Source organism: Durotheca rogersii (assembly GCF_024521655.1).
Source record: "Durotheca rogersii strain YMJ 92031201 chromosome Unknown GGS23scaffold_27, whole genome shotgun sequence".
Lineage (NCBI taxonomy): Eukaryota > Fungi > Ascomycota > Sordariomycetes > Xylariales > Xylariaceae > Durotheca > Durotheca rogersii.
Genome location: NW_026251258.1, coordinates 498526 through 525778, shown reverse-complemented (window position 1 = coordinate 525778; position 27253 = coordinate 498526). Strand labels below are relative to the sequence as shown.

At 56.3% G+C, this 27253-nt stretch overlaps 6 protein-coding genes across 6 annotated transcripts; 3 read left to right on the top strand and 3 right to left on the bottom strand.

Moving 5' to 3' along the window:
- Nucleotides 1–4962: 4962 nt before the first annotated feature.
- On the top strand, nucleotides 4963–6275 carry GGS23DRAFT_607225 (uncharacterized protein; the record flags this gene model as incomplete). The annotated part of the gene is made up of 2 exons (XM_051520015.1): nucleotides 4963–5410; nucleotides 5497–6275. The coding sequence occupies 2 exons, from the start codon at nucleotides 4963–4965 to the stop codon at nucleotides 6273–6275; spliced, it is 1227 nt and encodes a 408-aa protein (XP_051368743.1).
- Nucleotides 6276–6774: 499 nt separating this feature from the next.
- Nucleotides 6775–8038, bottom strand: GGS23DRAFT_614574 (short-chain dehydrogenase; the record flags this gene model as incomplete). The annotated part of the gene is made up of 3 exons (XM_051520658.1): nucleotides 7822–8038; nucleotides 7113–7737; nucleotides 6775–7006 (listed from the first exon to the last, which is right to left on the bottom strand). Exons 1-3 carry the CDS (start codon nucleotides 7883–7885, stop codon nucleotides 6775–6777), a joined length of 921 nt encoding a protein of 306 aa, XP_051368742.1. The 5' UTR covers nucleotides 7886–8038.
- Nucleotides 8039–8961: 923 nt separating this feature from the next.
- On the top strand, nucleotides 8962–10709 carry GGS23DRAFT_599957 (uncharacterized protein; the record flags this gene model as incomplete). Its single annotated transcript, XM_051518999.1, has 4 exons — nucleotides 8962–9143; nucleotides 9212–9886; nucleotides 10004–10351; nucleotides 10400–10709. The coding sequence occupies 4 exons, from the start codon at nucleotides 8962–8964 to the stop codon at nucleotides 10707–10709; spliced, it is 1515 nt and encodes a 504-aa protein (XP_051368741.1).
- Nucleotides 10710–13770: 3061 nt separating this feature from the next.
- Nucleotides 13771–17626, top strand: GGS23DRAFT_583515 (glycoside hydrolase family 3 protein). Its single transcript, XM_051517282.1, has 6 exons — nucleotides 13771–14041; nucleotides 14106–14524; nucleotides 14634–14788; nucleotides 14843–15231; nucleotides 15287–15473; nucleotides 15586–17626. The coding sequence occupies exons 2-6, from the start codon at nucleotides 14462–14464 to the stop codon at nucleotides 17399–17401; spliced, it is 2610 nt and encodes an 869-aa protein (XP_051368740.1). The 5' UTR covers nucleotides 13771–14041; nucleotides 14106–14461; the 3' UTR covers nucleotides 17402–17626.
- A 16-nt stretch (nucleotides 17627–17642) lies between these two features.
- GGS23DRAFT_614568 (uncharacterized protein) lies at nucleotides 17643–19181 on the bottom strand (the record flags this gene model as incomplete). Its single annotated transcript, XM_051520657.1, has 3 exons — nucleotides 17643–17960; nucleotides 18075–18660; nucleotides 18771–19181. The coding sequence occupies 3 exons, from the start codon at nucleotides 19179–19181 to the stop codon at nucleotides 17932–17934; spliced, it is 1026 nt and encodes a 341-aa protein (XP_051368739.1). The 3' UTR covers nucleotides 17643–17931.
- A 2524-nt stretch (nucleotides 19182–21705) lies between these two features.
- Nucleotides 21706–24851, bottom strand: GGS23DRAFT_614561 (uncharacterized protein; the record flags this gene model as incomplete). Its single annotated transcript, XM_051520656.1, has 3 exons — nucleotides 21706–23729; nucleotides 23777–24532; nucleotides 24606–24851. The coding sequence occupies 3 exons, from the start codon at nucleotides 24849–24851 to the stop codon at nucleotides 21984–21986; spliced, it is 2748 nt and encodes a 915-aa protein (XP_051368738.1). The 3' UTR covers nucleotides 21706–21983.
- Nucleotides 24852–27253: the final 2402 nt, after the last annotated feature.

The window sequence follows — 27253 nt, the reverse complement described above, 5'->3', positions numbered from 1 at the left end:
CTTCTCAGTATACGCTCTTAGTACTCGCCTTCTAACTACGAGTAATTCAATTAAAAGCTCGTAGCGTTAATTAATGCCCCTAGCTTTCTTTCCTTACCCTCTCGAGCTACTTTCGATAACGGAGGGAGGAACCTGAAAAATAGAAAGGTAGTAGTTTAAGGAGCTATAGGTTTTACTATACAACAGGAGACTACTACGGCGGCGAAGGAAGCGAGAGCCGTTATTCTCTAAAGCTCTTTTCGGAGAGACCGATCCCTAATTACCGAGCTCTCTCCTCCCCCCTTAGTCTCCGTTCTCCAACGTCAGATTAACTACCCCTTAAAGTGAGCTAAGGCCCGTAGCTAGAACGAATTATGCCTGTAGTTAATTGATCAGGGGCTATTCCGAAACGACGTTACTTATTAAAGCGACTATTACTTATTAAAGCGACTATTACTTATTAAAGCGATTACCTCGCTCGCTGAGACGCGAAGGGGTCGAAGAAAAAAAGAAACCTAAGGGAGTTCCTAGCTACCTCCCGCCGTCTGCCTTACTACCCGATTAAGTTAAACTCTAAGGCGAGCGACGAAGGCATCGAGAGTTAGGAGAAAACGAAGCTCGGAGTAACGAAATATCAAAGAACTTACGCGCGCCCTGCGGCTTTAAAAAGGAAGGAGGTCCTTAAAGCACTAACCGAGCGTATAACTATTACGTAACTATCGGTAGGAGCTACGTATACGAGAGCACGCGCGGGGAGCTATCTTACGAATAACGGAAAGGGGAGCTACGAGAAGGTAAAAAGGTCTTATTCTATCTAAGAACAAGCTAAAGAAATAGAAGCAACGGGAGCATATATATAGGAGCTCTTATTACTAAGGTAAGTAACGGAGAGGCGTAACCTAAGGTACTACCTCTACGTGATAACGCACTTTATTACCTTGAAAAAAATAAGTAAAGGTACCGATATAGAGCACAGTTAATAGGTTTACTAATAAATTATATAGGAAACTATGTAATGGGCTATGCCTATTGTAGGGCCCTGGCTAGTGCTAGGGCATAGTACGTGTTTAGGCCCTTAGTACCTACGGAGGATAAGGCTAGCTGTTGTAGGTACGGCCTATACGGCGTACCTTTTTTCTCCTTTTTCTCCTCGTCTAGCTTTAGTTCATTAATATACGGCTTTTACCTAGCGAATAGCTCTTAAAACGGTAATAAAAAGCTAGACTAACCTTCTTTTATCGTTTTACGGATTAGTACCGAAGCGAGCGGAATTAGTAGTAGGAACGGCGATGTAGCCCTTAGAGAAGCGGTACTAAGCTAGCTATCAGAGAGGCGGTATTAGCTTCTGGATATATACGCCGGTAGCCCCTACGAAAGAAGACCGACGAGAAGTAACGATTTAGACCAGTATCTTAGTACGCGGGATTAGTAGTAGGAAAGGCGATGCTAGCGTTTACGCCGGCTAAGTTAGCAGTTAGAAAGGCGGTATTAGTCTTAGATATACGCGCCGGTAGCTACTACGGACGAGGACCGATATAAGATAACCTAAAGAAAACGACCGATAACCCCGAGAAAACGTAGATTTAGACGGTAATTTCGAGATAAAAGAACGACGAAATCGACGAAATCTACGGCTAAAAACGGCGGAAAATTTTTTTCCGGAGAAAGATGGTAGAGCGTTAGAGTATAGCGCTCGTCGAGAGTTAAGAACGCCCGAGGCGTAACATAAGAAGGAACGGCGTTAGAATAGCGACGAAACGATAGGTTAAGCTAGGATAATAGCACTTCGATAAGGGTACTAAAGGTACTAGCGGTTTTCGGAGAGACCTCCGGTCTCTCGGTAGTATCGATAAGGGCGCTAGCGGCGCTAGTAGTAGACGGGAGGGCGCGCCCCCGCGCGCTCTTAGGCGGAGCCCTTTAGACTCCGCTAGCGGACGATAGACGATGGTCTTTAAACGGGCAGGGACGGCGTACCTTAGTACGTCCTCCGGCGGAGCCTCGCGGCTCCGCTAGTAGTACGAAAGGATAGGCCCCTGGCCTTTAAACGACAGTAGACGAGAGAGCGCGCCTTAGTACGCCCTTAGGCGGAGCCCTTAGCTCCGCTAGCGGAAGATAGACGATGGTCTTTAAACGAGTCGGACGGCGTATTCTAGTACGTCCTCTAGCGGATCCGACGGGATCCGCTAGCGGAAGATAGACGAGGGTCTTTAAACGGCGGTAGACGGACCGACGATCCCGTAGCTACGGGAGTTAGGCTAGACCTAGTAAGCGCCCATAAGCGACTTCGTACGCGAGGCTTTAGAGCTTTACGGTTTAATAAGAGGATCGGAACTAGCCCTAAGGGAGTAGTAATATCCTAGGAAGAAAGAGAAAGCCCCGGGGAATAGCAGCGCCCCGGGGAACGAAAATAGTAGCCCGGGAAGCGGATAACGTAACCCGGGAGACGGAAACGGCGGCCCTAGGGGAATAGCATACCGGGGGGCTAGATAGTACCCGGAGCGCCGGTAGTACCTTAGGAGGAGGAGGATATCCCGGGGAAGAGTAGGACCCGGGGGAAGAGCGCCGGGGGGCTAGAGGCGCCCGGTATAGTACCCCGGGAGACGAAAGGCCCCGGGAAGGAAACGACGGAAGAGGAGACCCCGGGGTATAGTATAACCGCCGGGGAGAAGAGGAAGGAGGCCATACCCGGGGGGTATTAATACCCCGGGAAACGAACGGAACGGAAGAGGAGGAGGCCTAGGAATATACCAGTACCTTAGGCGGCGGAGTTAGTAACCCGGGGAGCGAGTAGCGTACCCCGGGGGACGGAGGTAGTACCTAAGGATACGGTACGTATCCTAAGGCGTAAGGAAGGAAAACGGGTTAGGTTATTAGGGCTAGACGCTAAAGAAAAGGGCGGTAGGGCGTACTTTTTTTTTCCAGGAAGGGACCTTATATAATAGGCTATACTTATTATAAGGCCCTGGCTAATGCTAGGGCATAGTATGTAATTAGGCCCTTAATACCTACGGAGGATAAGGCTAGCTATTATAGGTACGGCCTATACGGCGTACCTTTTTTCTCCTTTTTCTCCTCGTTTAGCTTTAGTTCATTAATATACGGCTTTTACCCAGCGAATAGCTGTTAAAACCGTAACAAACTGTTAGTGTAATGTTAAAAAACTTAAAATCGTATATAACTTCTTATATTAGTAAGCAGAAAAAAATCGAAAAATTTATATGTTGGTTTAATTAAGTTAATTGATTACATAAGAAAATTTCAGATTTTTCCGATTTCTTTTCGGCTTTTTACGGGGATAAATCGTTTGTATGTAAACTTATATAAAATACCCGGCTCGCGAAGGGGTGGCTCGCAGAGGGGTGGTCTAGCTTACTATATTAGTCTACTACGCCGGCAGCAGAGCTTAGGTACGCTTTTGCGAACGCTTTCACGAGTTTTCATTGTGCCGGTTGCTCTGCTTCCCATTACCGAATATGTTATTGTTGTCTACACTGGTTCTGCTGTCCAGCTTCATACCCTAGCTAACTACCCGGGTAATGTAGAATTAGAGGTATGTAGTTGATGTCAGGTGCGTAGGTACATCGGTACTTCCTTATCGCGGGGCAACGTCAATCACCAACACGTGGGGTAACTCCCATTACGTAAGGTACCAGGGCTCGGTGCAAATAGCTGCCTAAAGACTAGGTACCTAGGTATTATTTATTATCCGTAGCTACTTAGCAATATAATATTACCGCGACGCCGACGAGGAGCCTCACTCAGGCGCCGGCCACGATATCAAGAAGAAGAAAACTCGCCGAATAGATCAGAAGTCCGCTTGCTCTCATCATCCAACCGGAGCAAACACCCACAATCGCCGTTGTTCTCGTCTTTGTTTTGTCGCGCCCTTGCGGTTCAGCCCCTGCCGTTGTTTGGTAGATAACGCAACCCGCCAACGCGGTCAGTCAAGCTTGGCTCTGAAAATCCAAGCACCGCGTTTCGTCCGATACTTGCTCTCAATTGGCTCGAGGTTCGAACGAAGCCTCTCTAGTCCGCACTACCTCTGCCGTGTATAGATGGGGACTCTCCATCTCGATGTTCGTACCCGTGTCCACCTCGGATCCTCGCTGGTGCCTCTGTCCGAACTACACAGCCCCAGCCTGATCGGCCAAGGTCGCCAGCATCGTCGTCCTCATCCTCGGCTTTCCGACCGGTTCCGTGCTCGCACCTTCATAGCCGATCTCTGGATTCGTTGCTAGCCCTCGCCGGGGTGGCGCCTAAGAACGCGCGCGGATGGGTACGGTGACTATAGTGTGACAGGGGAGAGAGCTAGGCGGGTTACCACGGTCCCCTAAATAGGCTGATGCCACGCGCTCAACACGGGGTTTCTCGTGGCAGTGCGGTACCTGCTTTTACGTGTTCACAAGAATGGCTGGATACCTACGCCTTAGCCTCGCAGACGTGGACGTCGTCCTCTGTGCCCCGATTCGCCCTACACGGCCCTGTTGCAGCGACCGGAGGGGCCAGCTGTCCCATGCGCTGCAGAGCCCGATAGTGCTGGCCCTCCTCCGCCCGTTAGGCATCGGCCAGGCTCAGCTTATGATTTATTTTTTACCCTCTCTTTTCCTCGCCCTCCTTTCCCTCTTCCTCCCCCTCTCCTCTCTCGTGTAGACAAAAGAGACAGCCGTGCGCCACGTCAACCTTGCGCATTTATGGTCTTTCACATCCCCGCCGCTCTCCTTCCGCCCTGCCGTGACACTGCTCTATATTTGTGTACCGAGTACCCCATCCGTCCCCACGTGGCTCCGACACCAAGTTGAGGTCTCGGGTCGTTTGAGGACATCCCGGCCGGTGATGGCGCCAATCCTCTTCAACCGCGTCAGGAACCGGTTAGGGCGCGGGCGTGGCCGATTGCCGGCAGATCAAGTGCTAAATGAGATTCGTGTAAGGAGCGAAGTGCATATAACCAACGAATACGGTGTTGTCCCGACCAACGATCGTGAGATGAACCGGAAAGCCGAGAGGACGCCGCTCGCACTCGGTCTCCTTGAGCATCCCGAGCTCGTCGATCCCCAGTGCTTGTCGCCTCTCTTTTCCAAGCTTCCGAGAGAGCTTCGCGAGTTGATCTGGCAATTCGCCCTCACAGGCTACGAGAACGTCGATAAGCCTTTTGGCCTCGAGCAGCGCTTCACCCGGCCCGGTCAGGCCGCTCGGCTACGCATCGCTGTCCAGATCCTTCTCACCTGTCGCGCAATCTACGTCGAGACCTACCTGATTCCGTTTCAAGCCAACCCGATTGTAGTATTCGACGGAAACATGGGAGACGTGCCTTTCGGAAACCCTCTTCTGCGAACGGCCTCGAGACAGCTTCTGTGCGATAAGCTGAGACTGTGGCAATTCGCACAGATATCTTCGGTCGACATGACTGCACAGCAATACACGTTGGAAGGAGGTTCGTCTTGTCCACACCAACTTCAGCCCCGTATTGAAAGCGGCGTCGTATGCTTCCCAGGTTATGGCCGCTAACTTGAGGACTAGGCTCGCTCGAACGGGTATCACGTTTGATCGGTACCCTGGAACGACACCGAAACCTTGAATTCTGTGGTTTCAATCTGGCTGGCTATGCGCAGTTCTTCAAGCCCTCGGGGAGTGAAAGTAGCGCCGGCGAATCATCCGACGCCTCAGACGCAGGCCGTAACATGATAAACCCGCTCGTCAGCAGAAAGATCACCCACTTGACTCTCCGTATGAACCGCACCGATTGGTGGACGTGGAGTACCCCTCCCGAGATCGCTCGAAGCGGTTCTGAGGAAAGGCTTAGGCTTGAGCCCATGATGAACACGACGGTGAGCAACCCAGCCATCCGGCTCATGACCCAAGGCAATGAGGCGCGTAAACAGGGCCAGGAGCCTGACTTTGGGTTGGACGATTTCGAGAAGGAAGGGCGTTGGGGACCACAGATTACGACGTATTGGCCGAGCCTCGAAACACTGGATCTCGTGCTGGAGACGTTCTCATGTAAGGAGGATCAACTCGACTACGTGGTTGAGTGTGCGAAACTGTGGACATTTCCGCTGGAAGACAGCTACGTTCTGACTTGGGACGGGAATGTGGACAAGACCAGATGGAGAGGCGCTTCGTCGTACGAATATGAATACGACGCACCATGGGCACCTGAGCAGAACCGAGGCGCGAACGTCGAATCCGGGGATTACTCGGCGACCCGGTGGAAACGTATGAGAAATTACGAAACCTGGCCGAATCGCAGTCAAGAATTTGTCGTTCGAACGATCCGTTACGAACGGCGGCACGTCTAGTCCCTCCGCTCGACCTCTGCTTGATGCGGACCTCGACTTCCCGGCAAGCAACTGGACCGACATGCATATCATATTTACGAAGCTCAGCCGATGATTCTTCTATATACTTTTCCTTTTCTATCATGACTTAATCTTACGATAAAGAATACTCCGTCTCCTAACCTTTTCTTCAGCACTTTGGAGGACGGAGTACACATTTGTAGTGACAGGGGATTGGTCTGGTTCACACAGGGTCACATACGTGGGCCGTCAGCAACTCGCAAGATACAAGCACGAATGACGATGGAACGATGGGAACTAACATGTTGCGAATGGAAGAGAGACTAAAATATAACGGAAAGAATGTCTACGATATCAGCACAGAATTCTAAAATGGCGAATTTATGCAGGCCTTCCAGCAGGTCCTCGAGAAAATCGGATATGTTGACTCTGAATTCAAACTAGTGTACGGCGCTTGGGACGCATACACACTATTTTCCGCCGACCTCACGTCACTGCCCTAGTACGACGAACTCATGACGGAAAGCCGTCCACCGTCGGCGACGAGAATCGAGCCGTTGGAGTAGCTCCCAGACCGGCTAGCGAGGTACAATATCGCACCGGCTATCTCCTCATCGCCACCGAATCGCTTCGCGGGGATGAACAATTGGTCGTCCATCGACTCCTCCTCCGGCTTGCGGTTAGCCATCATCACGGAAGCAAGGTCTGAAGGAAAGACTATATTTTTGGATCTTAGGTTAGCTACATTCTGCGGAAGGTTTCGGCCACCGGCTCTAGGTATGGTTGATTGTGGCCGCCTTAGCGGTTAGGAAATTGAAAACCAAAGAGAAAAGCGACTGGCCTCCTGGAGCGATGGCATTCACGCGGATCCCAAATCGCGCCAGCTGCGTGCTCGCGTGCTTCGTGATCTGCACGATGGCGGCCTTGCTGGCGAGGTACGGGATCGCCGAGATCCAGTGGCGGCTGAAGGCGGAGACGCTGGTGGTGAAGAGGACGTGGCTCTGGATGGCGGGGACGCCGGCGGCCACCGCCGCCGGGGTAACAGGGTGGCCGAAGCCACCTTGGAGGGCGTTGGCGTTGCCAGCGCTGAGGAGGTCGAGGAAGGCGGTCATGGTGAAGAAGGCGCCGGTGACGTTGACGGCGAGGGTGTCGTTCATGTCGGGCATGGCAAAGCCGTCGAAAAGGGCGGCGCCCAGCTCGGCGAGCGACCGCGTCGGGTCGAAGCGCGCACCGGGGCCGATGGTGCCCGAGTTCGCGATGACGAGGTTCACGTACCCGACTTCGGCGGCAACGCGGTCGACGGCCGCCTGCAGGTCCGCCTTCGACGTCACGTCGCACCGAACGGGCACCAGGCTAGCGTGCTCCCGCGCCGCGGCCTCGAGCACGTCGAGACGCCGCCCGAGGATGTAGACCTTCCGCGCGCCGTTGAGGGCGAGGGCTCGCGCCATCGTGAGGCCGATACCTGGGCAAAGGGGGCGAGGCCGCTATTAGCTATTTGCCGAATACAGGTCGCGACGACGGCGCTAATTAGAACGGACTAACTAACCGGTGCCCCCTCCGGTAATAACGGCGACGATGTCATCAACGCTGAAGAGAGTGGCTAGGTCCATCGGCAACGTCAATCTTTTCTCTTTCTGCAATATAGGGATGATATGAAGTAATAGCTCTAGCAACTATGGCAACAACAACGCGCAGGATATAAAGACGGGGAGAATAGAAGAACGTCATTACATCGTCTGGACCCTCGACTACACTTATATATTACAGCTACGCTCATACCTGTACGCCTTGTCGGTCTCTGGCTTTCCGGGGACCACAAGCACGATTAGAAATCAGAACTACCGCATGCAACTCTTGCCATCATCCTTGTTATGAGCCGCTCCTATGGTCCGCGCCCCCTTCCCGCCTCTGGACTTGCAAGACATAACTTAGGCACACGCTCCGACCATGTATGTCCTCCTTGGAGGCGCCAGAGGGCAGTTCCTCTAGCTGGCGCGCGACGGCAATTGGGGATTTCCCGGGGATTTATATATATGATACCCAAGGGGAGACAGAGGAACCCCGTAAAACATGACTTGTTTAGAAGCATCTCAAGACACATTCGGGTGTGAGGAGTAGGTCCACGGCGTCGTTGCTTCGTAACTCCTCGGGTCGTTACAGTTTCCGTGACTGGTCAGCATTCGGTCCAGTCCTCTAAGCCGAGTATGTCGAGAAACCTGTCGAACCAATTGATTGTTGTCGCTGTCGCCGTCATTCGGTTCGCTTGCTCCCCACCCCTCCGTCCATCTCCCACCTATACCCACCAACGTAAGGCCCCCGTCAGTTGGCTTACCTCGGGATATCTTACTAGGCTCGCCTTCTGACCGCCAGCTCGAACATGCTCATTCTGTCGACGTGCTAGTCGGTCTAACTGAAGAACGGTTTAGCGGCGGCTCCCTTCCCCCACGCCACGGCGGCCGACGGCGGCCGACGATAGCGGCGCGGCGATTGGTCGGCTACTCTTACAAATGCGGCAGAGCAGAGCACGGGTTTCTGTGCGGTCAGGGGTTCGCTTGATCGCGTGGGATCGCGATCTGCCAATTGCGTCGTTGTTCCTAGCCGGGCCTGTCAGACCCGTCTCTCGCGAGGGTAAGTATAGAACCTGCGTTACCTGCTCGCTGTATAGCAGCAGATAAGCACACACAGTATGTCACGGCTCGAATTTAACCTCGCGATAGCGGCCGCCGTCGGCCGCCCCAGGATTGCGGATGTTTCGCAGGCCTCGTCTCGCTCCTCGCGCGCTCCTCGCGCCCCCCAGGTCTGCGCCACCTGCAAGGCCCGCAAAAAGAAGTGCGACAAAGTGCTTCCGTGCTGCGGGTATTGTGTCCGGTAAGGCCAGCCAAAAGCACCCTTGGCATATCTGTTTTTCGGTCGTGTTCTGAAAGGTGCGCGAACAGGAAGAGCCTAGGGTGCAGCTACGAACCGCGGCCGCGCGCACCCCTATCCCTGGTCTCGTCGCGTGCGATCTCGGCGGACCCGGCGGCTGAAGAGCCCAGCTTGTATTTTCAGGTCCATCGGCTGATCCGCGAGACGGGCCAGTTCGTAGATGATATCAGCGCTCGCTATTTCCAAGGCTTCCACCACCACGTGCCCGTCGTCTCCCGAGCGCGCTTCCTGCGGAACCTGACGCTCGTCGCCGTCCCGCCCGCGCCCTTTTCCGTCCTCCTGCTGAGCATCTGCCTCGTCACGCCGCGCGCGAGGCGGGAGCGGCGCGCGGCGGATGTCGCCTGTGCGCAGTCGCTAGACCCGCGGCCTCTGTACCCAGCGGCGAAGTCGCTGTCAGCTCAGGTCCAGGGGCTGCTCCCGCCCGCGGTCCCCCTGGTCCAGGCCGGCCTCCTCCAGGCCTTGTACGAGTACACGCATGACCGGCCGGACGAGGCGTTTGCGTCGATCGCGGGCTGCGCTCGCATGGCTTATACGCTTCGGATGCATCCCAGCGACGGTGGTATCTGGCCGCAGGCTCCCGGGTCGCCAATCTCCTCGCCAGCCACAGGCGAGAATGAAGAGAGGGACCACTATTTGCAGACCCAAGAGGCAGTAAACACATGGTGGGCACTGGTAATCTACGAGCGGTAACTCGACACCCTGCTTCCTCTCCCCCTTGGAGGATTCCCATCGCTACCCCTATTCTACAGGCAAAGGCACAAGAACACACATGTTGAACTAATGCTGGCCCGTACTCTCACTAGTGCGTTCTTCTGCGACGTGACAGTCCCGGAGCAGCCGCTTGTCACGGTGATCCCAAGCGGAGATGCCCCGCTCCCACGTGAGCCGACCGACGCCGAGGGTCCCGACTCGGCGCCGCGGGTGCCCGTCTCGCGCCTAGAAGCGCCCGACGTCGGGAGCTTCGGGCGCTCTGCACAGGCAGCCTGGCTGCTGGACCAGGCGCTCGCCGCGTTCCGGGACCCGGCCGTGGAGTCGCAGCTCGCGCGCCTGCGCGGCCTCGACACTACCATCCAGGCCTTCCTTTGGACGCTGCTGCGCCAATGCGGTGCGACGCGCGACAGGCTCTGCGAGGCCGTCGCTCTCACCCTTAGGTACATCTCTTCTCCCTCTGACCCGATACGTGCCTAACATCGCAGCAGAGTCCTGTTCCTCCTCCACCAGCATATCCTCACCCGCCACTGCGCGTCCCTACCTCCGGCACCGCCCGAGCCGGACCCCGCGCCGTGGTCCCTCGCTGCCCTCGACGCCGCCGCCCACATGACCCTCGACGTCGTCGTCGCGCACGCTACGGACCCAGCTCTAGCACCCCGCGCCAGCACCGCCCCAAGCTACCCGTACCTCGTGCGGGCGGCGCTCGCGCACGTGCGTACCCGCAAGGATGCAGACGCGTGGGCGCGCACCGCGGAGGGTAAGCTCTGCGAGGCGCTGGACCGGTTCGAGGACACGTGAGCGGATCGGGTTTAGAGGGTGGATTTAGACCGTGGACAGGATGGGGGCGAGGGAGGGTATGTGAGCGAGAGAAAGAGGTTTGGAGACGATTGGGATGGTGTGATCTCCTAGAATGTGTTAAGAGGCCCCGGTGTCGGGGCTTACTGGGTTTTGGGCTTGGGCAGCTGCTAGAACCGGAGTTGAAGCCTGTTTTCTGGGTTACGTCGCAAGTTCTGGATACCGATCGCCGCCACTGCGGGCGTTGGATATGGCTACGTGAGGGCGTCGTCAATGTCTCTTACCGGCCAGACCGCCTTGTGCCAGGGGGTCTACACGTCAGACAATACCTACAAAACCCGGATATGGTGGCACGACAGGACCACATGATCGAACGCAGGCGCCCTATTTAGTCCGGATATGAGCCGAATGTTGCCCTTACGTGCGAGGAATTCTTCTTGCTGCACTCTCTGGGACCTCTACCGTAACGTTCCCCTTCTCTTGCCTACGATGGGGGCTCCTCAACGTAATTGCTGAATTTGCTGATGCTCATCAGGTTTATGTCGCCTTTGGAGATAGACCTTTCCCTATCCGGACCCGTCCCCGTGCGCCACGTCCTGAACAGACTACTCATAAATAGGCCCTATATCGGAGAGCTTCTCGAAGTTTATTCAAGCGTACGACCAGCCCCCCCTTTTTCTTCTCCTTCGGCCTTGACCTCGGCGTTAGTCAGATGCCGGGCAGCCATCGTCAGGAGGTGTGCAGACGTCGACCCCGCGCTTGGGGACAACGGGGTCCGGCGCCCGCAACGACGTACGATGACCCGCCGACCTGCTGCTCGGTGGTCCCAGCGAGGTTAAACCTGAACCCACACGGTCCCACCGCTCGGGAGCGTGCTGGATCTGGTAAGACTGGCACGGATGTCGGCCGGGACTGCAACCTCGCGCGGATGAAGACGGAGCGGCGGCGACAGCCACGCGTTGGCGTCAGTGTCCTCCATTGCCCAGCATTGTGGGGGTGTGGGTTGATAGGATATGCCAGGCAGATATGTATGCCTATATCGGCGCCTTTAGGTGTTCAGCGGTACATATGGCCGAGCAAGTGGTAGGTAGAGGGGAGAGATATAGGTAGCGGCTAAGTCGATACTGAGGCATCGCATCGACTTGCCTATCCCTCTCGTCCGACGGCATATGCCTTTAGCGGCTCGGGTGAATTCCGGCGTTGTCCCTGAGGCGGTTAGTTAACCGCCTTAGTCAACGTCGTCGTCGTAATCGTAATGCATCACGAGGCCCACCGGGAAAACCTCGGAACGGACTCTCGCGCCCGCCCAGGCTAGTGCGGGGATGGCCCCTGAATGGCCGGCTAGTGACGGCCTGATTAGGAAATTCCCCAGCTGCCGTCCCACCACGGTACTGGTCCCCCTAATTGGCCCTAAGCCGGCTAGAGAAGCTGCTCGTGCGGAGAAGGAGGCGGCCGGCTGGCCTGCATAGCGCGGTGCGGGGCTGCAGCAGCACAGTCATGGGCAGTTGGAGAGGCGACGCCGCCCGGGCAAAATGGAGGAGCGAGCACTCCGCGTTACCAAGACGCCGGCCAGGGTCGCAAACGGCCCGATATCCTTGGTGACATGCGGGATCGAATCGACAACCAGCGGTCGTGAGAGGAGTCGAGGAGCCGTTCGACGCTCGAATATGCGTGCGCACGTGCACCTAGGTAAATCCATCTTGAGAGCGGAGGCACGCTCGTATTCAGCATGCGGCAACGCAGCCAGCGTTTTCCGTCCTGATTATTATCGACATTGGTAGGGAATGTGGGTGACGTGGGTACCAGGTACCTAACCAAAGCTACCCCAACATAATATAGCAAGATGCGGCCGGCCATGGAGCTCCCGCTTCGTCCGCTCGCTCGCTGGTCAAGGCTCTCCATCCGGTGCGGGATGGCATTCTCGCTTCTAGATTCCCCGGACCGCGAGCGAAGCCGTCCGGCGAGGAACGAGGGCGGAGGCAAGTGCGGGTGGGTGCAACAGGATGCGGTGTGAGAGTAGCACTCTCGTGTTGCGGTTCCGGTTCCTTGGTATTTGCCGATGTAACGACCTGCTTTGTCAACAGGAGAAGGGGAGATTTTGCCTCGAGGCATGGATGGAATAGACTCTCCGCGCTGGCCGGTGCTCTCGAACATGGTATCACACGCGGCAGATCCTCGCTCGCTCTCACGTCGGCGTAATCTCGTGGATGGCCTGTGTTCGACAGACGGCGCTATCACAGATTCGGTGCCTTGGGCGGTATCTACCTAGGCAGGCACCTGTACCTACCGCTGCCCTTACAGATTGTACCTACCACCGCACACTCCTCGGCTGGCGGACTGAGCAGGTACCTGGGCATGTGGAGGAGGTAGGTACTACCCCAGGCAGCTCTACGACATCTAGCACCTACCTCCTATCTACCTCCTACCTAGGTACCTACCTACAGCCGGTCTGTAGGCCAGGATGCAGGTGTACCTGTTCCGGGATGGTACCGAGGTACCTAACCTAACCCCAGGTGGCCGTGCGTAGTAGAGGGCAATCCCCACAAATTAAAATTATTAACGCACCAGGGTCCAGTGCCGACGCGGCAAGAACCGGCAAGGGCGGGTCCAGGATTAGGTACCTACGCACGATATATCGATATTACTAGTCAATACTAGCACGCTGCTTCAGGGATAACCATACAGGGGGATCGGGGGGTCTGTTGGGTACCTTGGGTACCTAACCCACACTCCTGGATTGGTACTCGGTATACCTCTCTCCTATAATACATCTGCACGAGATAACACGTGTAGGTACCTCCTCCTCCTCTTCCTCCTCTCGCCATACGCACCTCTAGGTAGGGGGTAGGTGAGGGCCGGAGTGGTGGGATGTAACCTCTCGCCACGTCGCTGCTGGGACGAGACCCGAGCCGGAGCCCAGATGCGGGCAGTTGCGTTGCTAACCATCTCCATTCCGTCGAAGCCAGTTCAAGTTTTGCAGCTGCGATGATCGTTTTGGGTCGACCGAACCCATAGTACCGTCTCCCTCTCCCTCCTCTCTCCCTTCTTCTCTCTCTCTTCTTCTCTCTCCCTTCCTCCCTCCCTCCCTCTCTCTCTCTGTTGCTTACCACTACGCATCAACACCACTGCTACTAATATTCCCAGCCCGAAGATCCCCCGCGACGGACAGACTCTTTGGATACTATCGTTATAACGCGCCAGTCGAATGACCTAGGCGTCTAGTCTTATCGATCCCCTCTCACTACGTCGTATCTTGGACTACCCACATCGGGATCGAGAGTCCAGGCACCATTATAGCACCACCGACAGCCTGCTCCAGGCGGAGAACCCTGCTGGTTCGTGGGCTCTCTAGCTGCAGCTTGTGGCGTGGGCGGATCATGCTGACGAGGTATCGACCAGGAACCTCGGGGTCGGCCAATTCGTGCCCACTCGACATCCCGCCTTGCTTTTGGGCCCATGCCACCTGCTGATCACCGGGTCCGCTGGCTTACAGGGGCTAGAATCGCGGCAGCTTTGAACGCGCCCGCCCTTTGTTAAATACGGAGGCGTTCGGAATATTTTTTTTTGTTTATTTTTTAAGGGGTGCCCGTCTGATGGTCTCCCTCCCTCTCCGGATCACTGCTCCTCCGTCTTCTCCCCTACCTGGTATATCCAGACTTGCAGACCGTCTCCGCCTCCACTGCGGCCCGTTGACTTGAGCATTGTCGCACGCGAACCATCTTACAGAGAGTCTCGCCGGCCGCGCCATAGTCGCGATGCGTTCCGCGGCTTGGGTCACCCTCTTAGCGGTGACCACCGGTAGTACTACTGCCGAATCGGTCAGTCACCCTCCCATTGGCCCTGTTATTTTCACGTACAACCGCACCACCGCCCGTGACCGCGCAGATACATCCTAACACGCAGTTTGTAATTTCTAACCGTTCTCAGATTGGCAAACGGGATCTAGCAACCTCGGAGCCTCACTACCCGTCGCCATGGATGAACCCCGACACGAAAGGATGGCAAGACGCTTACGCGAAGGCCAAAGAATTCGTCTCTCAACTCACCCTCGCGGAGAAGGTCAACTTGACGACTGGTGTGGGGTGAGTCGGCTGCGTCTCGATGAGAGGGAGTAACCAAAAGCTAATGTCAACCAGGTGGCAAGGTGAACAATGCGTTGGCCAAGTGGGCTCCATCCCCCGGCTCGGGTTGCGCAGTCTCTGCCTGCAGGACTCGCCCTTGGGCATCCGTCTCGCCGACTACGTTTCTGCTTTCACCTCTGGCCAGACCGTAGCCGCTTCGTTTGACAGGGGTCTCATGTACAGGCGAGGTAAAGCCATGGGTGCTGAGGGCAGGGCTAAGGGGATCGATGTTCTCCTTGGACCCGTTGCTGGACCCATCGGTCGTGTCCCCGCCGGAGGACGCAACTGGGAAGGGTTCTCTCCGGACCCGTACCTGACCGGTGTGGGAATGGCCGAAACTATCAAGGGAATCCAGGATGCTGGCGTGATTGCCTGTGCCAAGCATTTTATCGGCAACGAGCAAGGTGAGCCGACAGGGTCCCGGGCAAGTTCGAGGAAGGTAGCTAACTCGAATTTAAGAACATTTCAGACAAGTCGGCGAGGCCGCCGGCTACGGCTACAACATCTCGGAAACTATCTCGTCGAATATCGACGACAAAACTATGCACGAACTGTACCTATGGCCCTTCGCCGACGCGGTGAGGGCTGGTGTGGGCTCGATCATGTGTTCGTATAACCAAGTCAACAACTCGTATGGGTGTCAAAAGTGAGGGAACCAGTCCGCTCGTCTCTTATTTACCCTCTAATGCTTCCCCATCGCATGGGAGGCTCCACAAACAAGCGTCACCTTTGCAATTGCTAACGGGAGAACACTACAGTTCCAAGGCGCTGAATGGCCTTCTCAAAGGCGAACTAGGATTCCAAGGATTCGTTATGAGTGACTGGCAAGCCCAGCACTCCGGCGCAGCCAGCGCCGCTGCCGGCCTCGACATGAGTATGCCCGGAGACGTCCTCTTCGGCACAGGGCTAAGCTTTTGGGGCACAAATCTCACCCTTGCAGTCCTGAACGGCACTGTGGCTCAATATCGAGTCGACGACATGGCTATGAGGATCATGGCTGCTTACTTCAAGGTCGGCAAGACTTTGGAAAATCAGATTCCGATCAACTTCGATTCGTGGACGCGAGATACCCACGGCCCTCTCCACTTCGCCGCGAACCAGGGCCACCAGCAGGTCAACTGGCATATCGATGTTCGGGAAAATCACGGCGATCTTATCCGTGAGCTTGCCGCTAAATCTACCGTCCTGCTCAAGAACGAAGGTGCTCTCCCCCTTAACAAACCGAAGTTTCTTGCAGTGGTTGGGGAGGACGCCGGTCCTAGCCCGATAGGTCCCAACGGGTGCTCTGACCGGGGCTGCAATAGAGGCACTCTGGCGATGGGCTGGGGTTCCGGCACTGCCGATTTCCCGTACCTGATTACTCCGATCGACGCACTGCAAACCAAGGCTATCGAAGATCACACTCGCATCGAGGCTATCCTCGACAACTCCGCAACGTCCTCAATTAACAGCCTCGTCGCCCAAGATGGCGCAACTGCGCTTGTCTTCGTTAACGCAGACTCCGGCGAGGGATATATCTCCGTCGATGGCAATAGGGGCGACAGGAATAACCTGACCCTCTGGGGTAATGGTGACGAGCTCATCAAGCAGGTTTCTGCGCTATGCAACAACACTATTGTTATCATTCACTCTGTCGGCCCTACTCTCGTGACGGATTGGTATGATTCGCCCAACGTCACGGCCATTCTTTGGGCTGGCTTACCAGGCCAAGAGAGCGGCCGCGCGATCGTGGACGTTCTATACGGCCGAGTAAACCCGGCCGCCCGATCTCCCTTCACCTGGGCAGCGGCGAGAGAGGATTACGGGGCAGACGTCTTGTACGAACTTAACAATGGAAACGATGCGCCGCAACAGGATTTTACCGAAGGTGTCTTCATTGACTACCGAGCCTTAGATCGGGCCAACATCAAACCGATCTTTGAGTTCGGATTTGGCCTGTCGTATACCAAATTCAAATATTCAGACATCCAGGTGGAGAAGAGCGATGTTAGAGAATACAAGCCAACTGCCGGTAGCACCGCCCAGGCGCCGACGTTTGGTAACTACTCGACAGAACTCGGAGACTATCTGTTCCCGAATTCCTCGTTCCCGTACATCTGGCAGTACATCTACCCCTATGTTAACACCTCGTCATCGCTCGAAGAGGCATCCCTCGACCCCGAGTTTGGTCGAACGGCAGAGGAGTTCCTCCCTCCGGGTGCCCTAGAATCCGCGGCTCAGCCGCTCAACCCTGCGGGCCCGAGCCTCACGGCGGCGCCGGGCGGTAACCAGCATCTCTTCGACGTGCTGTACACCGTGACCGCCAAGATCACCAACACGGGCGGCGTGGTGGGCGATGAGGTACCGCAGCTGTACGTATCTCTCGGTGGCGAAAACCCCCCCTTCGTGCTACGCGGCTTCGACCGTATCAGGATCGACCCGGGTCAGACGGCGACGTTCCGAGCGACCCTCACTCGCCGCGATCTCAGCAACTGGGACGTCGAGACCCAGAATTGGGTCATCTCCGACTACCCCAAGACGGTGCACGTCGGTCCCAGCAGCCGCAATCTGCCGCTGAGGGCCGTGCTACCCTGAGGCCATGGCAACGCCCCCCATCCCGTCCTATCTAAGATATTAGATACCTGGGTAACACTGGGGTGAGGAAGGAGGAGAAGAGGGGAGGCGTGTATGCGATGCTCATAACTAGTAAAAGCAGTGAAACAGAGAACATGCATACAAGTATAATGTATATAGGAAATTCTAAGTAATATTAATCCCTGACGTTCTCTCTACGAATCCGCTACGCATTTTCTTGCTCGGGGCTATTATCACTAATGATACATGCAATGCGGGCTGCCTTAGATTGTCGCCACTTTAATATGTCGACGTCACCGGTGCAGCTTAGGTCAGGGGACTATACGGGAGTGGTTTAATTGTTCTAACAGATGGTGAAGAGAGTTATGGTAGAAGAGTGCATATCCGATAGGGGCAACAAAAAAAGAAATACGACTCATAAAGGGGACGGGGAGGCAGAGGTGAGAGTCTGGCAAGCCCGCTGTAGCGCCCTCCTTCCCCCTTTTCCCTTTCCTCTCTCTGACCTACACAAGCCAATGATAGCACGTCCTCTACGCCCAGCCGGGGAGGTGGTCGAGCCCTAAGCGGAGAGGGACAGAGGTGTCAGTAGCACGTCGGGCGAAAAGGGGGGTAGGGAGGAAGCGGCGAAAAGGAAGAAGCTGGGAGGAAGGGAAAGAAGGAGAAGGATGCTTACAGCCGTCACCGATGTCCTCCTTGACGAGCTGGCGGTTGACGCAGTCGATGGCGGCCTGGTCGGTCTGGCGCTTGAGGGGGGCGCAGCGGTCGCCGGCGCACTTGCCGTCCATGGCGCGCTGGAGGGCGTCGCCCTGCCAGCCGAAGAGGTAGTCGCCGTGGAGGCCGTAGCCGGTGGTGTCGTTCATGCTCCAGACGAAGGGCTGGGAGCCGTCGGCGGGCCAGTCGGCGCGGTTGTTGAAGGCGCGGGTGTCAAACATGATCTCGTACATGATCTGGGGGACCTTGACGGGGTGGGTGGTGGGGCAGGCGCCGCCGGTCTCGAAGGTGCCGGAGGCCGGGTAGGCGACGTGGGACTTGTGGTCGGGGGAGTCGAGGTTCTTGCCGTCCCAGCAGGTCGGGAAGTGGACGGTGACGCGCCAGCCGCCGCCGCAGGCCTGCGCCGGGAACGCCTGCGTGTCCTGCCCCGTGCACGGCGCGCCGCCGAACGGGTTCTGCTGCATGTTCGCCTCGCACCGGTAGCACAGCCCCTTCTGCATCGTGCTCGCCTGCCGGTTCATCGGGTCGCCGACGAGCATGCGGAAGCCCTGCGCGGCCGGGTGGTGAGCGACGCGGAGAGAGAGAGAGAAGAGAGAGAGAGAGAGATAGAAAGGGGAGAGAGAAGAAGGAGGAGGAGGAGGAGTAGAAGGCGTCTTACGGGCGGGAAGGCGGTGACCTTGGCGCTGGACTGGTAGCCGCGGATGTAGTAGACGGTCATGCCGCCCTTGACGGCGAGGCCGAGGTTGGCGAACTGGGGGACGCGCTTGTAGGAGCCGTTGCGGGCGCGGAAGTAGAGGTTGGCGGTCCAGTAGTTGGAGAAGTCCTCGGAGTAGGTGCAGCTGGTGCAGGTCGAGACGACGGGCGGGTCGTACGCGACCGAGGGCATGCTGGCGTTGAGCGAGTTACCGCCGATCAGCTGGTGCATGTGTGCCGACGGCAGGTTGCCCGGCTCCACCAGCGGGTCGATCCGGTCGATGCTCAGCTGCGAGCACCCGAACCGCATCAGCTCCTGCGCCGCCGCCATCTGCACCGCCGCCGCCGCGGCGGAGAGGACGGTCTTGAGCAGCATCTTGTCGTGCTTTGCCCGGCCTTTTGCTCTTCTTTCTTTCCTTCGCCTTTCTTCTCGGGTCTTCTTTCCTTGTCCCTCTCTCTCTTAGTGCGCGCGCGGTGTCCCGGTCTGGAGAAGCTGGCTACGTTGCGGAGGTTGTAAGGGCAGGGCAGGGAAGAAAGAAAGAGACAGAGAGAGAGAGCGAGGCATCCCAGGGCGAGGGCCTGGGAAGCCCATCCTCTCTATATCCCCCGCTGTCCGCACCCGTACCGGTCACAGCCTCTCCGGGTAAAGCCAAGGCGGCCGAGCACGCGAGCCGCGGCGCCTATTGGGGGGCCAGGGGCCAGCGGCCAGTCCCAACTGCCGTTCGACGAAAGGCTCGCCGGTTAATGTGTCCCCCCAGGGCCCGGGGTGTGGTTCTGTTAGACGAGCCGGCTACGTCGCAGCAAATCCGGCGCGAGGTCGAAATTAACTATCGCGGACGCGTGCCTCCTTCGAACATATTGAGAGGGGGCGGATGACTCGGTAGTGTTCTTCTGTTCCTCCCTCGCCCCCCCCCCCCCTCCCTAGGTCGCAGGAGATCCAAGCCTCCTTTTTCGTCTACGCACGGGAACGTCATCGGATAAGCAAAACAATTCCTCTCTCCCTGTCCCCGTCCCTCTCTCTCTCTCTTTCGGCTCCCTCCCGCCCCCTTTTCCCACTCGGGGTGAAAGCTTCCCCTGCTAGCATTCTCGTCCCGAGCGCGTCCGTACAGGCTCCGTCGCCAACCAGACCACCCCGAGAAACGATATGCCGAGGCCCCTTTCCACCATACCCCTATCTATTTATATAAACGACCACCTCCCACCCCACCCCGGGGGCAGGAGGGCAAGTGCACGTCTCGCGCACGTGCGAGGGGCTCAGATAGGCCTTTAATATCCCGGAAGGGGGTATAAGCGATGACAAACACGCCCGATGCGGAAAACCATCCACCTACACGAGCGCGTCCAAGGGGGGTGGTCGCGTATGTCCTGCGTCCGTGAAGTCATACCCGCTGCCCCTAGAGCCGCCAGAAGGGCCGAGAGGCCCAATATATGACGCATGCTAGAGCGCATACAGCATGACAAATTCGGCCAGCGCACGGGAGGTTCCCCCGGCTGCTCTGCGTCTCTCTACGGGCGCGAGGCGCGGCACTCGCGGGCCCCCTCCCGCATCCCGATGCCTAGACGTAGGACCCGGGCCTGCGCTCTGCGTCCTGCGTCGAGGCAGCTGCGCCTGCCGAACGCGAGCGCTGTGCCGGTGGGCGGGCAGACGGGGGGGAGGGGAGGCCTCGAGATGGCGTCGTGACTCGGCAATCTATGCATGCGACGCGATGCGGACTACCGCGTTTTCGAGGTCGAGATGCTATTGGTGGGCTTCCGACGACGCCCAGCAGGCCTTAATTTTCGACTCGGCGCGACGAGTAACCATTTCGTCCTCGCTACTGTTGAGGGTTTTCTTCTTCTCGCCGGAAAGGTGGCGAGCTGTGTTAGTCCGTGTCGTTAGCAAGTCTAGTATCGAGTCCCGCGCCCTACGTCACCCAGGACGACTGCAGTATCGCGTTCCGAGGGCTTGCCGTGGCTCGCTGGCGGGTTATACTGCCGAAGCCAGGACACGAAGAGGGTAATATTAAGTATCAGAGGGATGGGCCATCTGCGCTCTCGACCTGGGTTTGGTCCGCGGAACAGGGACGTCCTATTTCGGTTGACATTCGTGAGACGTAGACGGCTTCTCTCTGCCCGGTTGCCATCTGCTGCTATAGGAGGATCCTTTACACTTCCTTCCGCGGCCGAGGACAGGTGCAGAATTACACAGGACTACTACCTGTATACTGTGCTCTAGTAGCACATCGCCGCCACGAGTTGAGATTCCAGCTTCGGTTGCCACAGGCTACCGCTGGCTTCTGAGCAACATCCGGTATCCTAGTAGACTAGACTAGAGCTGTAGGAAACCCAACAGCTCTCACTTGCGGGTCGCCGTAACAACTAGAGGCTATCTCCTCCTGGCCAGGCCCAGGATCGGTTATCCGAGTGCTCACAACGGACTCGAGAAGCTGATACGGCCCTTTGCATTTCGAAACTGCATACCTACCTGATACTATACCTGCGCCCGAGGTGGCCCAATAGACGTGCTCTCATCTGCGCAAGGACATGAATTTGTAAACGGGATCGGCGTCACCAGTGAATTCCTCCCGTGCCCCTTACTCGGGCGTTGTTGTTATCCTTTCCCAACATGTCGCTTAGCTTCTCGTCGTTATTAGGGACACGCTACGTAGGGTAAGAAACCGTTTCCTACTAAATACTACTCGGCGCACAATCTTGCAAGCAAGGATTCGGTAGTACCGTTGCAAAGTCCCTCCCTTCAGCATCGGTATTACGGGCAGTTAAGTAATCCACGTAAACTTCCTGGTTGCTGAGTAGCGTGACTGTTTTCATTGACTACATACAATAATGGTATCTGTTCCTGGTCCGCCATCTTCACGTCGCCTTATTGGTGGTATTTTTTCTACTCTACACGCAATTCTCCTCCTCGACACTGGAATGATCACGCGTCGCAAACGGAACGCAGATACCTCGGTACGCCAACTCGAATGGCCATGCACATCGATAGAAAGATGGAATGAATGGAGCTGTTGGTCTAGAGGACACTTGGGCTCGATGGTCTTTGGAAATGTTTTTGTCTATCACCGCGGAAGAATGTGGCACTCGAAGTGGAGATGTCTGCAACATTCCAATGGCCGGCGGAGCTGCTAGGAGGCTCTGGTATATAATAACTAGCGGCGCTGGGGGGTTGTCGCAACGCCCATTACCATCCGAGCATCTCGACTATGTTCTGGGCCTCAGCCTTGGGTATACACTGGATACCAAGCTGTCTAACTTGTGTACCCTTTCGCAACCGCTGGAGGCCCAGCGCGACTTTCCAACCTTCTTCTTCCTCAAGCACAAATACATATCGTTTCCCATCTTGATCTTTGATCGTGGCGCGGAGCACGTGCGGTCCGCGTAGACCGCTGCTGGCAGAATTGGACGATGCGGCGTCGTGTCCCCCGTGAGGGCCCAGGCGACACTCGTCCTTGCAGGAGTGAAGCAACTCGGCGAGGCAGGCGTCAGCTTCCTCTCCTAAAAGCGTCTTTGGCTGGCCGCGGATTGTCGATCGGAAGCGATGCGCAGTCGGCCTAGGCGCCGCCTTGGGGGTTGCGTTGGATTCGTTCACCACGTACGCGGGACACCAAATCTCCATTGTCTTGAGTGTCCAGGCTTTGACGTCCCACTCCCGCTGCGGTACGCCGCGAACATCGTCGTCGATGAAGATGCCTTCGGTTGTTATGCGAAGGATCAACCCGTCAGTCACCGACCCAAAGCCCGAGATGAGCTGGGATGCCGGGGTTTTCGAGAACTGGTTGAGGTAGCCGTACACGGCTTTGATAACAATCTTGTCTGGATCCTTCGTTGCGTAAGGCGCCCGCATGGATGGTGGCGGCGTTGTTCGTGACGTCGATTGTGACGGGGCATACGAGGATTCCGTGAAGATGGTCTCACCAGATTTTCTTCGCGTGTGCTTCTTCGGTTGGTCGTAAGGGCGGTATGAATAAATTTCCTCGTCCGTGACAGTGGCGGCCTTGGGAGACGGCACCGGTGGATGCTTGGTGGGCGTGGTGCTCGCGGTAGTCGTCGATCTGGGAGGGGAAGGCGGTCGGGGCGACGGCTTTCCGTTCGGCCAAGGATTGGTCTTCTCCCCAACAGATGAGTATGCATAGGTACCTCTCCGAATGCTCTCCGCCTCCTTCAACTTGGCCGCCTCCGCCTCTTGTTCCGCCTCAATCTCCCTCTGTCGAGCAGCCTCAGCCTCTCGCTGCCGTTCAGCCTCAGCCTCCCTTTGCCTAGCTAGCTCCACCACTCCTCTTAACCTAGCGGATTCTATCTCACGTAGGCGAGCGGCTTCTGCCTCCCTCTTCCGAGCAGCCTCGGCCTCCCTTTGTCTAGCAGCCTCTGCTTCCGCCTCTCTGCGTCGGGTGGCCTCCGCTTCTCGGAGCCGAGCAGCCTCCGCTTCCCTCTGTCTGGCCGCCTCTGCTTCCTTCAGGCGCGCTGCCTCGGCTGCTTCCTGGGCACGGATGGCTTCCCTCTCCTTGAACTCTCTCTCGAGCTTTTCCCTCAGTGCTCTTTCTCGTTCCAATCTTTCGCGAAGCTCTCGTTCTCTTGCTTCCCGTATTCTATTCTCTCGCTGTTGCCTTTCCCGTTGAATCCTGTCCTGTTCCTCTTTCTCCCGCTGCTCCTTCTCTCGCGCCTCCTTCTCATGAGTTTCACGCTCCTTTCTCTCCCTGGCTTCTTGTTCGCGCCTAGCACGCTCGCGGGCCTCCTTCTCACGTAATTCTTTCAGGCGCCTTGCCACCTCTTCCCTCCTTCGTTGTTCGGCTTCTTGTGCTTTCCGTTCTTCCTCTTTACGTCTCACTTCTTCCCTAGCCTTCTCCCATGCGCCCTTTGTAGGGGGTGCCTTGGCGGGCTCGTCAGGTGTCTCCCTTGGAGGCTCCTTCGGCTGTTCTTTAGGCGGCTCCTGGGGGGGTTGCTTGGGAGGTTCTTTGGGGGCTTCTTTGGGGATACTTTGGGGTGTTTGTTCTCTAAGCTGTTGTTTAGGCGGCTCGTCGGTGGAGATGCGAGTTGTCCCCCGTGGGGTTTCTCGAGGGATCTTTCGAGGTGATTCTCGAGGGGATTCCCGAGGTGGTTCTGGCGCGGGGGCGCGTGGTTTCTCTCGTGGAGTCTCTCGAGGAGCCTTTCGAGGCGATTCTCGACGCGACTCCTGGGGTGGTTCTCGGGGAGGCTCTCGGGGATTTTCCCGAGGTGGTTCTCGAGGTGGTTCCCGAGGTGGTTCCTGAGGTGGTTCTCGGGGGGGCTCCCGAGAGCGCTCTGGTGGCGGTTCTCGGGGGGTTTCCCGAGGTGGCTCTCGAGGCGGTTCTCGGGGGGCTTCCCGGGGAGGTTCTCTAGGGCGCTCTCGGGCTCGATCTCGGGGTCGCTCCCGGGGGGGTTCTCGGGGTCGCTCTCGAGGTCGTTCTCGGGCGGTCTCCTTAGGGGGCTCTCTGGGTTGTTCGGTCTCTTCAGTCTCGGCGTGTTGCTGCCATGAAGACTTAGGCCTATCCCCACCAGGCGTTGGCCCCGAGCGAGGCGGTGGTGGCGATCCGTGAGGAGGCGGCGGAGGAGGCACGCCAGCATCGGGAGGCGGACCAGCATGAGGGTTAGGACCACCGGCGAAGCCTCCGGTGCTAGGCCCAGGGCCATATCCGCCCCACGCACCTCCAAAACCCCCACCATATCCTGGACCCCCTTGGTGTTGCGTTCTTCCCAGAGCCCAAGCGCCGACACCTACGCCGACCATCAACAATAGCATCCCCATATTCCCCATCCCCTGGAAGCTATTCCACCATAGCCGAAAGACAGGTCCCATGGTCTGGGCCAAGACGACTAGTACTAGCGCCGAGGCAAATCCCGCAGCGAAACTGTTCAGATTCGGCTTCAGGGACGGGAGGTACAGAAACCCAGAACCAGACGAGTGAGGGGGTATGATGAAAATGTCATATTTTCCGGGGGGCAAGTTCGACTTCGCATTGGTGTTGGGGTCGGGGCTGGCGTTCGACGATCGAGGCATATTGCCGTGTGGTGGTGGCGGCGGTGGTTGATCCATGATGGCAGTCTAACTAGCGGTCGAAGAGGCTGTCGTGGATAGCAACGTCGAAGGAGGGGAGAGGGGATTAGTTGGGGAGTGGAAGACTCGAAAATTACAAAGAATTAAATGTTGAGAAAAGAAGGGTATCTTGGAAGGGCCATCAGGTTCGTAACGTCGTGAGAATTTCTGCTGCTGCTACAGCTACAGGTCAGCAAGCCAGACCGAGGAGGTTCATTGAACAGGCTGCCATTGCATAGCTGCAAAGGAGAGATGATAGCGGTTGATGAGGTGGGTGCAGGTGCAGTCATCCAAGTTGGAGGGCGATTGAGAGAAGCGAGAGAAGGGAAAAGAAGGGAAAAGAAAAAAAAACCTAGGTGGTGATGAGTGCGTAGGCAAAGGAGGTCAAAGTGTCGGCTTGTCTGACAGGGGGGGTATATTGATGGTCGAAATAACATACCGCGCAACCAGAATCCAAGAGAACCAAGATGGATTTTAAAAAAAAAACGGCTTGACCTCAAGACGGGACCCCCCATACGAGGCTCCCCCCGGATGGCGTGCTTCGGATCGAGATGTCTGCCTTGGCCGATAACAAAACGCGCGAGAACCATCCCACAGGACTTAATTCGAAAAGAGGGAAGGACGGTATTGTCGTCGACTTGTCAATGGATGATGTATGTATGGAAGCATGTATGACAGAGGCGTGCGGGAGAGACAGGAGGTGGAGAGGGGAGGAAGAGGTGCGCACAAGGAGTGAGGGACAAAGTGGCTGTCATGAAGGGATTAATTTACCCAGTGCTGAAAAGTATGCATGCATATGCCTATGAATTTGTATGAATATGTATACGAACGAATGGGCGAGGTATGTATGTATAGTGTGTGTGTGTATATATATACTTGGGTATATACTCATAGGTATGCGATGTTGTATACCTGTGAATGAGTGGATAGCACATACATATACAGAGGGGAAGGGAGAGGGAGAGAAGTTGATGACCAGCCACCTGAGTTGTGTTTACTTTATGAAATGTTGATGCGGAGCTCCGGCAACCAATAGCCATCGAGAAAATCCAGGAGCATTGTGGCTGACAAGTTACAATGTACACTATCCATGTACTTACACATAGCGTTATGGTAGTGAAGATACATAGCCCACACATGCCCGATTATCTAATAGGGGCCTGTGTAATCAAAGAGGCGCTAGCACTGTTCAGGCCGTGTGACAAGGCCATGGAAGGGGCCGAGGCTGGACCCCCGCCGTGGCCCATCTCACAACTCCCTGGCACTGGCTCTGCGCTGCTTAGCATATATAGTATACCTACATATACACACTACGTAGTGCATGCATTAGGTGCTTCCTCTGGTGTTGCATAATGCCGGCTGGCAATCCCGGCATAGACACATCATAAAATCAACTGATTCCTCATTGCCCTCACCTACATACGTATTCTCGTGCCTGTGCATAGAGTCCTTCTTCTTCTTTACATCCACCTCTCTCTCAACGCCTCAATTTCGATTAGCTCATCTCATAAAGCCGACTCCCTCCACCGTTCTCTGCCCTCTGTATGAGTAGGATTGGTGACGATCTCGTGTGCTCCACGCGCTTCTCCTTCGTTGTTGCGCCCAGCAGATATGTCGGCTACCCTACCTGACGAACCTCCAGTCGCCGCCAAGACGACTTTCCCCTCTTCCTATCATAATTCCGCCCAAGGCGCTCTCCATGACGAGTCGAGATGATAAGGTCACAATGTTTTTTTTTCCCAAGTCTCTCCTAACGGCTTTGAGATAGATGAATCGCGTCTCAGCTCAGAAAGTGCCACACATCCATTGGTTCATCACGCTATCCCCAGCTGCGGATCGACGCGCCGGTTGCGATTGTTCGACATGGCTATTGACTCGATAAGTTGGACCGCCAATCGCGACAATCCTACGCCCTTGTCATGATTGTGGCTGGTGGGCTGATTGAACAATTCACCTGCAAAACCCCCCTGCGGACCTACTACTCTGCGTGATCTATCGCCCGTCTTCGTCACATTTGATGCGTCGTTGTCTTCCATGTGGCACTCCCTCATATGCACTCGCTTGACACACTGCAGGGAAGCTTGGCGCGGATGGTTTACACTTATAATTTGCGTTATCATTTGGTCCATTGCGATCGCCTACCGAGGGCAGCCTGCGACCCCATGGATTACAAGCGATCTGTACCATTGCTTGACGACAGGCTGCCTTGATGAAAAGGACAGAAACGTACATGACGTGTGCATGTGGATGGATGTGAGCGTGTCCGCCTCGCCTGCTGCTTATGTAGTAGTAATATAGTGTATATCCCATGCTGTAAGTGGTCCCGCTTCTGGTTACGCGCTTGATGTCCCCTAGTTGCTAAGGCAACATGGTTCCCAGCCATCCCCAGCCATATTCTGAGG

What these genes read in the sequence shown, in the direction of transcription:
- GGS23DRAFT_583515 (XM_051517282.1), top strand. Translation starts at nt 14,462, where the DNA reads ATGCGTTCCGCGGCTTGGGTCACCCTCTTAGCGGTGACCACCGGTAGT. An exon ending in AACTTGACGACTGGTGTGGG is followed by an intron (nt 14,789 to 14,842) that starts GTGAGTCGGCTG and finishes AATGTCAACCAG; the next exon opens with GTGGCAAGGTGAACAATGCG. An exon ending in TTTTATCGGCAACGAGCAAG is followed by an intron (nt 15,232 to 15,286) that starts GTGAGCCGACAG and finishes CTCGAATTTAAG; the next exon opens with AACATTTCAGACAAGTCGGC.